Source organism: Podarcis muralis, chromosome 11, assembly GCF_964188315.1.
Source record: "Podarcis muralis chromosome 11, rPodMur119.hap1.1, whole genome shotgun sequence".
NCBI classification, from domain to species: Eukaryota; Metazoa; Chordata; class Lepidosauria; order Squamata; family Lacertidae; genus Podarcis; species Podarcis muralis.
Window position 1 is genome coordinate 30,109,741 of NC_135665.1, and position 13,257 is coordinate 30,122,997.

The 13,257-nt window shown below is 39.4% G+C and overlaps 1 protein-coding gene across 6 annotated transcripts in view; it reads right to left on the minus strand.

Moving 5' to 3' along the window:
- RHOBTB3 (Rho related BTB domain containing 3) overlaps window positions 1–13,257 on the minus strand; it is a 31,944-nt gene that overhangs the window by 17,252 nt on the left and 1,435 nt on the right. For 3 of the 6 annotated variants that reach the window (XM_028748194.2, XM_028748193.2, XM_028748196.2), the window contains exons 2-5: window positions 11,443–11,625; window positions 11,001–11,226; window positions 5,714–5,906; window positions 1,900–2,051 (exon numbers count right to left, since the gene is read on the minus strand). In XM_028748194.2, coding sequence (XP_028604027.2) covers window positions 1,900–2,051; window positions 5,714–5,906; window positions 11,001–11,226; window positions 11,443–11,444 — 573 coding nt within the window. In that variant the 5' untranslated portion in view covers window positions 11,445–11,625. Of the gene's footprint in view, window positions 1–1,899; window positions 2,052–5,713; window positions 5,907–11,000; window positions 11,227–11,442; window positions 11,965–13,257 lie in introns of those variants that run through there. The other 3 variants (XM_028748197.2, XM_028748198.2, XM_028748199.2) reach the window with 3 other exon arrangements.

Consider the following 13,257-nt stretch of genomic DNA (forward strand, 5'->3'; position numbering starts at 1 on the left):
TATTGGTTCCTCTGAAGCCAGGAAAGACCATGGACCCAAAATTCAAAAACTTTGCTTTTCATCACCTATTGTACTCTGCCAGTTGTTTCCTCCTTGGCCACTGGAGTTGGGTCTGCTCTGCACCACCTCCCCTCCTCCTCCATTGATCCATTTGCCTGCTTTCCTCCATACCTCTGGTTCCTGCTTTCCCTTCTGCCTTCTTCCACCCTCCCTTCCTTTTTCCTCCTCCTGCAACTCTCACCCTGCCTCTTCTTTCTTCCATCTGAGCCCTCAACCACCACCCACTGGGGAGGGGCCCCCAGCAAGTGACTGGATTCTATCGCAAAGGCACCCAGAGGAGCCTGCAGGTCTTGCCCAGCCGCTCAGAAAAGAGAGCACAGATGGGCTCTGACAGGGCCGTCTTCAGCATATCTGGTGCCGTGGTGCAAAGATCCCTCCGGCGCGCTGCCCCCCCAATTTCTCAGAGTTGTTGACCTTTTCCCAAGCCTCTGTGGGGATCGCTCTCCTCCCGCGGAGGCTTGGGAGGCAAGCTGCACGCCCGCCATCCATATGGCTGACGGGGCACAGCTGGCGGGTGTGCAGGGAAAGGGGAGGCCGCCAGCAAAGCCACGCAGCTCCCCCACTCACTGGGGTGCCCCTGAGAGGCCAGCGCCAGTAAGCCCAATAGGAAAGACGGCTATGGGCTCCAAGCCACTCGAAGTGGCACAATTTTTGTGCCCTCATGGGCCTGCGTCCTTAGCAGGGGCCAACCCGACCAACCCTTACGTACACCCCTGAATGCCACCACCAACCCATTGCTTCCGCTGCCCTGTCCATACTAATCAGCGGCAGCGTTGCCCCAGCTAGGATTATGCAACAGCAGCACTTCTTACATATTGCAACTGTACAAAATGCGTTCAGATTAAGGGTGTAATACTATACTCGCATACTAGGAGCAAGTCCCACTGAACTCAAAGGCACTTGTGTTTCAGAAAGCACGTTCACGATAGTGCTGAAACACTTTTGCTGCATTTCAATTTAATTTAGTTCCACTCCTCCAAGTACCAATTACAGTGGTACCTCAGGTTAAGAACTTAATTCGTTCTGGAGGTCCGTTCTTAACCTGAAACTGTTCTTAACCTGAGGTACCACTTTAGCTAATGGGGCCTCCAGCTGCCACCACACCGCCGGAGCACGATTTCTGTTCTCATCCTGAAGCAAAGTTCTTAACCCGAGGTACTATTTCTGGGTTAGCGGAGTCTGTAACCTGAAGCATCTGTAACCCGAGGTACCGCTGTACATGTAGACTTTCTCCTTCCAAAATAGTGGACTTTGAACAATGAAGGAGGTGGCCTTAAAAATGGCTTGGAGAAGAGGCAGTGCAGGACTGTTGTCAGTGAAAATACCCCCACTTCCTAATATGATTTCCTGTGGTACCTTGTGCAAATTGTTCCAATTACACCGTTTATTTCACTTATACAATTTACCCTTGCAACAACTCTGTCCGATAGCTTTAAGCTAAAGTTTAAACTGTCCCATCGTTCCTTCAAGGAGCTCAAGGTGTCATACAAGATTCTCCCCCTTCCCATTTTATCCTCTTAATAACCTTGTGAAGCATATTAGGCTAAGAGGGAGTGACTGACCCAGCTTCACAGCTGGGTGGCGATTTGAATTCTGTTCTCCCTGGTCCTAATACAACACTTTAACCACTACACCATGCTGGCTCTCTGTGGGGATAGTGTACAAAACAGAAATATATATATAATTTGACCTATGTCATCCAGTGGACTTCAGGTCAGAGCAGGGGCTGTGATCCTGAGTAGCCAATGTCCATATCCATCCAAAAAAAACCATAGTCCAAATTTCAAAAGATATTTGAAATCTTACCATTTGATCATTCTGAGATTCTTTTCTACTTACCACTCCTCCAAAATATTTTCCTATGTAGAAATCATTGAGACTGTGCAGTTCCAAATAAGTAGCTCCAAGTTCTTTAGCAAGCTGAATCCCTTCAGAAGCTGTAACACAGCTCCCTCTGTCTGAGATGCACAAAGGACAAGTGCAGGGAACTTCTGAGAAAACAAATTATTTATGCAAAATATTTTAATTACATTAGCTCTTCTTCAGTAGCTTCAAAATCATACTAAGGAATTAATAGCACATTCAACAAAAGGTAAGATTTTTAAATCTATTAACAGTGTAAATAATGCAAGTACAAATGCAGAGCTACTTCAACAAGAATTAAACAATAATTTTCATGTTAATTATATTATATCTTACTTTTCGTATTGCAAGCTATTTTTGAACATGGGTTGTATTCAACTAAATCCTACTCAGCGTAGATCCACTGAAATTAATGAACCTAGTAATGTACATTTACTTCAACAGGTCTACTCTGAGTAGGACTAGCACTGAATACCACCCCTTATCTTGTTATTCGCTGTTTGTCTGATGTATAACAGCTAAGGTTGCATCAAGGCTTTCTACAAAGATCCCTCCTGAAATGCAAATATGGCTTGCCAAAATGATTAATGTGCATGACACAGTATTCCCCCCCAAAAAATGAAATTAAGCGTCTTATTATTTTCACTTCACTTTTCAATTTATCAAAAGTTTCAAAAATTTAAGAGAAGTTTCAATGGTAGGCCATTATAAATCATAAAGCAAATAATGAGGAAAGCTTGTAACACTTTGCAAGGACATTTGCCAGACCACAATTTTCTCTAAATTGCAGTCAGCATGATCTTACGCAAGAATTCTGCATTCCTTACTAAGCAGTGTCAGTAGAACCACAGACAGAGTAAACAAGGCTCTGCAGACAGCATTATCTGTTATTTTCATTGTTAACTGAAGGAAAAAGGTTCCCATAGAAAACAAACTTGTGCTGTTATAAATAAAAATATTTAAGTGCATTATTATCTTGTATTATCAGTGTACATGGGACTGATATTCAAAAAGACAAGATCTTCTTGCCCCCTAAATTTAATCTCTAGTATGCCCTAGGATATATCAAATTGCCTATGAACCACACCAGATAATATTTCATGAAAAAGAAGACTGCTATCTACTGACAGTTCTTACTGTAAAAGCAGTGGTGCAGTCACACTGAAATAATCTCTCTTGGGTCATTTATATTCTGATTATCAACTACTCCAAATAAGTTATTGCCTTGCAAAAGCATGACAAAAATGACAAATATAAGGTTGGATCCAATGGTAGGCATAGTCAAAGCAGACCCACTGAAATTAATGGACATGACTAACTTGGGTCCAATAATTTTAATGGATCTATTCTGAGTATAATTCAGTTTGATAGAACATAGATCTGTATATATAAATGCAGAGAAATTTGAGACATCGTTACATTTTCACCAAGCATCATTACCTATGGATAATTTTCAAGGTTTACTTCATAGAGTTTGGCTAACATGCAACACAACCTTTTTTATACTTTTAGTGTTAACTGCCCACAAGTATTCCAGTAAAGAAATTTCAATTGGGAATCAGGTATTACATCAATGACGATAAATTGCAGCCTTTTAAATAATAAGTATGATGAATATCAAACTGGTTCATATTATTACAATCTTACTATGGTAGAAACTATTGCTGAATTTGATGGCATGTTTTCAGATAAAGTAGAATAGACTGTTTATTAACAGTGTGAGCATACAAAGCAGTTTCATTCTTGTACATGTTCTCCTTTTTTACACAAATTTAGTCTGGAAAAGTTTCCCCTTTTCCTTCATGTTGCTATTCAGTACAGTGGCATCATAGTTTTAATTAAAAAGCATTTCAAATAGTCTACCATATGGAAATGGTCTGCAAGGTATTGGGACCCATAATGCAACAAAGCTTAAGAATTCAGTGGACTGCATTACAGCAACTATATTTTAAAAACCACTTAAAAGTAGCTGCAACTTACAACAATATAATGGACAAAAACATGACAATGTATTAAGTAATGAATAAACTTTTTAACAAATGCTTCCCAATAAGAAATTACAGACTACTCTGATGCTACTACTTTCCAATAATCACATTAGCTTGGAAGGTACCAGGAGTAAGGAAGAAACAAAAACTTTTTTTTTTTTACTTTTGACACTGTATCAGAATTCACTCAAATAATGCCTTCATCGGAATTCATTAAACATCATTAAAACTAAAAGTGCATAGCTCATAAATGCCCAAACAACATTCTAGGGGGGATGAACGCTAATATGCCTGTCACTATGCCACAATAAATACATTGTTAAAATTTCAATTTTCCTGTCAACCTGAAATAACCACTCAAAGATGCTACCCACTATGCCTCTGCCTGAATAAATGCTCTAGGCAAGCCTCCTTCAGTTTCCACCGAGAGCAGGGTAATTTTGCCACAGATGTGTTTCGATCATTCAATTGCTCATGATACAGATACACAGCAAAATTACCCATGAGGCATACCAAAATGGAGACATAATGTAACACTACTCTGGGCCATGCTGAGTAAACCTTTTCATGAGTAAGGGCTCAAATCTGTATCTCAGCTATTAGAAGCTTGAGAAACAATGGCACAGCTAAAGTTATGACAATGGACTCTGCTCATGCAAAAGCTAAGGACAATGTGATTCAGAACAGATCTTCACATACATGAGAGAGAGCTGTAGAAATCAAATGTGCAAAATCATTTTTTACCATGTTTACCAATTTTTCAGAAGATGGCATTCATTGTTTCATCAGCCAGAGCATAAATTTCACCTAACAAACTTGTGCAGTGAGATAATTTATAGGCAGGGATTTGCCCAGAGCTTCATAGCTCAAAAGTGATTAAAGCCTCAGTCCAAGTTCAAGTCGAACACATCGGGCACTCTTTAAATAACTTTTTCATGAGTGGCTCCCACTTGGGCAGCGAATAATCTTTTCGGTTCTAACCAGAGTAGTATCAGGAGAGGATGCCAATTTCATGGGGCGGGCACTTTTGATCAGCCCTGCCCATATGGTTGAAGCAGGATCCACTCAAATAAATTAAGCTCCTATACAGTCTGTGGGATCCCAGCAGACCACACACCTGACGGGTACCAATGTGGCTTCGGCACAGACAATACAGTCTGCATGACTTCAACTTCTGAATGCAAAGGTGACAGAGGTATGCCCTTTTAATAGAGTCCCTTAGCTACTGGGATTGACCTACAGTATGTAAAGTCTATACTAAGGAAAGGAAATGATGTTCGGAAGTTACCTGTTACACACAGAACTAATACTGTGAAAGAGTAGGCAAATGTTTGGCAAGTAATGCTGTTAACAATGTAAAGAATTTTCCAAGCAAATGCCTGATATGCAATGTCAATAAGCATTTTAATGTTGCAATCTTACCCACACTTACTAAGGTATAAGCCCCACTGAACACTCTGGGACTTACTTTCAAATCAATGTGCACAGGAGTCTGCTGAAACATATCAAAAGTGGCAATTCTGAAACCAACTAAATTTGGCAAACTTGCATTTCCTGGCTTAGCCCCAGTAACAGCACAAGAGTACACAAACCTAAGTGCTTTACCAACCATGTAGAAGTGCAATTCTGGAACAAGTCTCTTGACTATAACAAATCTAACCAACAGTACAAATGTTTTGTGACCAAACATTAAGCGTATCATGATTGAACTAACAGCATAGTTTCCCCCCCACCATGATTAACCCAACACTTAGTCTCATATCGATACCTCAGCTGTTTATAAGATGAGCTCCAGCACATACCGTTTTGTCTTGCACCAACAGCAGAAATTATGACAGGAATTGAACAGTGGTTTAATGCTTTTTTTATCAGTGGTGCATAAATGTCCTTTACTTCTTGAAATGAAGACTTGTCATTTACAGAGTATTTAATCACAATGATATCTGCTTCTCCAATAAGGTTCCGAGATGTGTACCAGTCACTGTCAAAAATATCCTATACAAAACAAAAAGATGGAGCTAAATTCCATTTTCTATGGATCAAGAGCAACTGGCAAAACAGTCCTCCACACAAAAGTAATACAAAAGAGTGATTTTTTATGATGAACTGAATGGTTGCTAAAGTCAAGAACAGAATTTGTAGTCACAGTTTTGTTTGTTTTTACTTTAAAGCCACTTGCATAGAGATGGCCAGAATTAACAAATTCATTACTATGAAAAATTACCTTTAAACTTCATCTCATTCATTTTTGCAGCAACCCTGTCTTTGATATTTCCACTTTAGAGATAGGGAACTGAGTGCATGACACTAAGTTAATAGGTGCACAGCAATTTGGATCTAGGCCTCCCAACTCAAAGACCAACATTCAGTATGGTTTTAGAACCTCTGGTTGTTGTGTTTATTGGTATTACTTATAAGGAATATTTATGCAGCAAAATTATTTTTAATTTCTAGTAAATTGTAGCTACAACAATCTGTTCACAGGTATGAATATAACTTAAAAACACATGAGCTTCATTTTTTTAAATGCTGCCTTTTAAAGAAATTAATGGGAAGGTGTAATTCAAAGTCACCTGCACTACTGACAGCTTAATCTAGGCATAATATCCCTGGCATGATTGTACCGTATGAATACTAATCATAATTTAAATAAATGTGTCTTCTTTTCTGAATATCAGTAACATTTGTAGCCGTAAAAATGGGAGAAATCATTCAAATCCAAATGAAGTACTTACTAATTTTTAAATGTATGCCCAAACTAACTAACTATAGTGTTATAGAACTTGGCTTATTTTTCCTCTGTGAGATACTTTACTACTATTTGAGCTTGTTCCAGCCTACACATTCCCAGCATACAATAATCTACATTCCAATTATCCCTTGACTGGTACTTTCCCCCATTCTCTTATTTGAATTATGATAACAAAATTCTGAATGTCCAAGTATGGAGAATGACAATCTTTTGTTTATTCTTACAAGCAGAGGCCACCGGATATTCTACATTTGCTTCTCCAGTAGTATTCTGGAAAGTTCACTACTAAAGCCCTTCACGGCCTAGGACCCTCGTACCTACGGGACCGCCTCTCCCGGTATGCCCCACGGAGAGCCTCAAGGTCCATAAATAGCAACACCCTTGTGGTCCCGGGCCCTAAGGAAGTTAGATTGGCTTCAACCAGAGCCAGGGCCTTTTCAACTCTGGCTCCGGTCTGGTGGAACGCTCTGCCTCATGAGAGCAGGGCCCTGCAGGATCTGATTTCTTTCCGCAGGGCCTGTAAGACAGAGTTGTTCCGCCTGGCCTTTGGCTTGGAGCCAATTTGATTCCCTCCCTCTCTTTCTTTTTTCTTTTCCTTCTCCCTCTGCGATGAGGCTACATTTTAATATTTTAATGTTTCAATATTTTAATGTTGTATTTTTTAATTTTGTTTTAAAGTTGTAATCATTTAACTTGTTTTTATTATTGCTTGTAAGCCGCTCTGAGCCTGGCCTTGGCTGGGGAGGGCGGGGTATAAATAAAAATTATTATTATTATTCTAGAGAATGGAAAGGCCAGTCCAATGTCCTTGCTTCTTATGCAAAGTATACTTATTGCTAGCTGATGAAAGGCTTTCAGAGTAATCTCCTGCTCTCCTTATTTTTCAGTTTGTAAAATTCCAGTCTGCAGAAGTGCAGAAATAGCACAACAATTTGAGATTAGCATTAGACTTCCCAAGCTTCTAAATAACACTAGACAAAATAGAGGAGATAAATTCAGAATGTTTAGATTTGTGGGAAGTAAACGCAAGATGGGAACAGAACAGAAAAGTACATTCAAAGGAGAAGGAATAGAGAAATGTGAAAATCGAAGACATAGAAAACAAGATCTGGAAGATTAATAAAACCAAAATTAATGCATTAAAACTTGTTTAGTGAATGAATGTACTGAGAAGTGTTAATTCACAGGCATATCTCTGTACATTCCTCACCCCACCATTCTAAATGTTGACCAAATATTTGCCCAATTAGAGAGCAACTATGCTGAAATCCCAGACTTCTGCAGGCACATTAGGAACCTTGACATACTTCTTAGGCCATGATAATTAGGTCCATATAGATATCAATTCCCTCCATTTCAGAATTTCAGAGATGGATGTGGATCCTTGTGCAGCCAAAGCAGCACCATCCATACTCAAGGAAGAGAGAAATGGTAAGATTTGCAAAAGTGCAAAAAACAAAACAAAACAAAACACAACTTTAGGGGGAAACCCCAAGGGAGCGAACCCCAAAAATAGCCCAGTGAGGACTGAGCATGCTCATTGCAACAGAATGTTGACTGGGTGGAAGAGGGAGAGAAAGCATTCCCTGGGAAAGGGCATGAGTAACTGACTGAACACTAAACAGGCACAATTAATGCTCCAATGGTCTGTTACAGGTCTCACTTGTTTGCTTTACTTGCAAAACAAGTTAACAACAATGGAAGTATTTTATATCTAAAAAGTACCTCTTACCCATAGAATTTGGAGCTATTGTTGCTACTCTTGCACAACAGTAATTATCCTATATGTGCAAATATTTCTACCACATTGTACTGGAGCTAGACTGATCAAGATGACAATTTCAGGAGTTGCTGCCTGACTTGTAAATATCTGGAAAGCTCAGATAAATTGCTGCAAAAAACATTATGCCTGAAGAAAGCTGACACTGCAATTGTATACCTACACACCTAAGAGTTAGTTTATTTCTAAGTAGACACATATAGGAATGTGCTGTTTAGTCAAACAATTTGAGATGTGCATAAAATACTAGTTTTCAACACTAATAATAAATAGCAGAAGCCAACCTGATTGCATTATGTTCCAGACAGTAAATGCAAGGTCAGATGAATCAATAATGTTGACTGTCAGTTGTCTCTGCATGTTTCCATACACAAACATATGTATGCATATACTAATCACTGCACAGCACAGATTGACAAAGGGTAAAGGTAAAGGGACCCCTGACCATTAGGTCCAGTCACAGACGACTCTGAGGTTGTGGCGCTCATCTCACTTTATTGGCCGAGGGAGCTGGCGTACAGCTTCCAGGTCATGTGGCCCGCAAAAGTAAAGGTAATGGTAAAGGGACCCCTGACCATTAGGTCCAGTCGTGGATGACTCTCAGATTGAGAAAGGGTAATGATCTTAAATCAGTGTTCTGCACATATGATCAGAAAAACTACAAACTATGAATGCTTTGTGTGAAGCTGTTCAATCTATTTCATGTTTTTAACTGTGGGTATAGGTCCAGACCATGTTATTCATTCTAGATTTAGTAGTTCAGAATTAATTTTTAAACATTGTCCTCAGGATTTGTCATGAGGCAAGAGATATCTTAACACTATTTGTAATTATTCACTTTTTAAATCTGTAAAATCTCCAGAATTATCTTAAGCGATAGGATTTTTAACACAACAAAAGTTCTTCCTAGACAATATTGTTTTGGGCACATGGTATGGATATGCCAGGGATACAGGGGACCTTTTTCATCTACTGCACCAGTTCACGGATTTGAATGTTCCTTAAAATAAAGTTTCATTACTGAGTTACTATGAAAATTCAATTTCTCCCCTACAACAGCTACTATCGCACTGATGTTATATGATCATAGTTTCACTACTTAATAATGCTTACAACAACAATGTAGTGAAGAGTAACACAATAGTAACTCCTCACTCTACCCGTGCCACTTTGTACTTTAAGTGCCCTGTCATTTAAATTATTTTTTGTTTTTCCTGCTTTCCATATACTCTCTTCAGATACTGTGCACTTCTACTATACAACACCTATCCCAATATGTTGAAAATGGCTATAGCTCAGCAACAAGATTACCCCTCTTCCATTCCAAGGGGTTGCAAATATAATGGCACTAGAGATGGTGGGTATCAAAATTATAAGCTGCTTTTTGGAAAAGGCCCAAAGAATGTGGTCCACATCCATCAGATAATTTCAGGGAACAGATTCTTGTTAACAATCTACTGTATGTTACATCTTTAGATACCAGTCAACTCCAAATTAACCAACCGTTCAGTCACTTGAAAGATTTTCCTTGATGTACGCCATCTCAAAACATTTAGGAATTTCTAAAGAACCATAGTCTTCAGCCATTAATGATCTGGCCCCCATGTTTAAATTTTAAACTGCATATGTCTGCCTTTCCCCCCCTCTCTTTCATTTTACTCACATCACATTGTTCCTATTAAATGCATACACAAACACTCCAAAAATGCTGGTGGTGGTGCTTTCGATGCAGCCCAAGTGTGGTTGGGAAGCCATGCTTTTTTATAGAATATCTGTAAATGAAGATGTTCCATACAAGGATTGAGGGTAGGGAGGAAATCTCTTTAAGTGAAAATAAATGAAATTTACTAACAGAACCATAAGTTGACCCAATATAATTTACCCAAGGTCTTATCAAAAAGTTATAAATATGATTCCTGATAAGTGACCCTATCACTAACTCCAGAAACACTATTAAGAGCCAAATTGGTATATGGTCAACTTATTACAAAAATAAATAACAGAACATGCACTCTTTCTAAAACTTTGTAATCATGCAACTGTCAATCAAATTCAAAGCTGAAAGCCTCATAGAAAATTAGTTGCTTAAACTGCTTTACTGTTCTATCAGTTCCAGCTAAATGTCTGCATTGATACAGTATTTCAACCCTCCAAGATGTGTTTATTCTCTGAAACACATAACTTCCATATCAGAACAGGAGGTGATGGTCCTCTTTCTTTTGATCTTTTCACGTTTCTTCAAGGAATGAACTTATTCAAATGGCAGTAATTTACAGAAGATAGTATTTTCAGTTCTCTTTTTCTATGAAGCTATATTCTAATAACCTTATACTGGTTTAGAAGTTGACCAAACTAAGGGAGCAATCCTAATTCCACTTACCTGGGAGTAAGCCCCACTGAATTCAATAGGACTTACTTCAGAAGACATGATTAGGATTGCACTGAAAAGCTACAATATTAGCATAATTACAAGGAAGTAAACCCATTGGAACTCAATTAGACCTCTGTGTAAATACATTTAAGATGGCTCTGTTAATTTCATATTACAGTCTCTTACCCAGAGAGGACAGTCATGTACCACCAATCTGACATTTCCAAACACACAGGCTTGATATTCGGTGAATGCAGGATTTCTAACATAGTTGGCAGAGTTTAACATCAAGCTGCTGTCAGTCTCTGAAACCAGAGCGCTTCTCCCAAGATAGGTCCAAATCAGACTCCTCTGCTGATCATCCTCGGAAAAGCCGCCTCTTTCATTTCCAAAAGCTACAACGTGAACGGACCTACAAATAAACAATGTTTTTAATCTGCTGGTATCAAACATCTATTATGACAAAATGAAGAGAATGTGGGAAGGGGAGAAGAGGGGGGGAAAGCAAATGATGTTTTTCAAGTGACGACAAGAATCATGATTATTTTCTCAAGGCACACCGGTTTTTTGTTTTTGTTTTTGCCAGAGACAGGAAACACTCAAGGAACAAATAACACAACCCACGTACATGATCTTAAATCCAAAAGCAGGAGAGCAAGGTGACTATGGATCCTGCAAAAGCTGCTTGCATTATAAATCCAAAGCTGCTTGGGTTTATTCTTTCTCCATTTCCTGAGGTTGTTTCATTCACCCCGTCGACGGCTGTGGGGTGCTTCCGCCACCGTCCTCCTCCTATTCAGCAATCCCTTCTCTGCAAGTGGAAAATGAGCGTTAGCTCTCTGTGACAACAGCTCGCTGCTGCCGAAGGTGAAACCGGCACGTAAACTCAGCAGCTCCCAGCTTCGAGCTCAGCCATTTGCCTCGTGACGTCAGTAAACCCTACCAACAAAGGGTATTAGCACCCGCAAAGGGAAGAGCGGCTCGACATTTCTGCAGAGCCAACATAATACGGTCAGGTCAGCAGAGGGAGAGAGAAAAACAAAGTGTGGCGTTGGGAACAGCAGCATCTCACCGAACGGAAGGAGCCTACGTGGTACATTGCTGTTGCTGCTACTAGCGGGAAAGAGATCCATAAATACATGAGCTCACTGGCAGCCAATCCACTTCCAGTCATTCCCAAATGCGGGAAGGCGGGCAGCCCGAGCTGGGGCAGAGGCGTCAACACTCAAGAAAGAAATGCCCTCAATTTGAAACATTTGCTTTCAGACCTTTCACTGGCACAACAGTGTCATTGTTTTGGGGGGAAAGCGTTTCAGATTCTGCATCCTGCTTTGTTATTAATAGGAAGGTTAAATTGCATCTTATATTTGATTGTAAATATACATGATTTTTTTAAAGGTGTGGTCTCTAAATAAAGTATATTTTGTTCAGTAAGAATTTGTTCACTATGTCTGTTACCTTTTTAAAAGAGAAATAGGTATTTTATGAGGCTCTTAATTAAAAAAAACCCCTGCTCTTAGCAATGCCACTGCAAATCAATTTCGCTATATAAAAAAGGAATTCTTAACAGTAATAATACTAACAGAATATGCATGGCCTCCAACTTAAGTTGCAGATCTATTGAAAGCAATGGACTTTTACTTAGATGGATGCAACAATATGGGCTGTTGCCAATGTCTGTTATACTCAAGAGTATATCTATTAGAAGTAATTGACATGGCTTAGGCATTACTTTAAATGGGTTAACTTTGAGCAGAAATTAGTTGGATATCACAGTATGGCTACCAAATATGGGGAGGGGGAGAGTAAAAGCAACAAAGAGCACTTCAGACAAGTTTGCTCTGGATCTTGTAGCACATATTTCTTACAAGGACTATACAGAAATCTTAATTTTATTTACAGTAAAATGTTTTGGCTTCCACCTTCATCACCTGCCCTGATAAAAATGATGCTGTTTCACAGGTGGTAGTTAAGAGACCTTTGAGGATGCTCAGAAAGCCTTCATTCCCTCAAGGGTACTGGTACCACCCACTAGGCTGAGGTCATGTGGTGTTAATGTGTCCAGCATGTACAGCCAGAAGTTCTCCCTTTTTTGCTAACACTGCTGGATCTGTTGGCATATGTCTAGAATTACTACTGCTAATTCCAACAGGCCGCATTTCTCAGAAGTGTTTGGCAAACGCTTTGTCAAAATTGCCGATCTGTGGTTTCTAAAACTGTGCGCCTAGCTTGTAGCTTTACCTACATATAGTTGATACACATGAGAGGAGCCTTCCTGTTTGCTTTGTTTTTAATTCTTAATAAATGCAGCGAAGGCAGGAGGCACTGAAATACTACTTCTGGGTTGTGCAATGTGTTGCTGTCCAAAATAAAATATGTAATTAATTCCCATAAAAACATATGGTCTGCAGACAAGGATGTAGCCAGGATTTTTGTTGGGGGA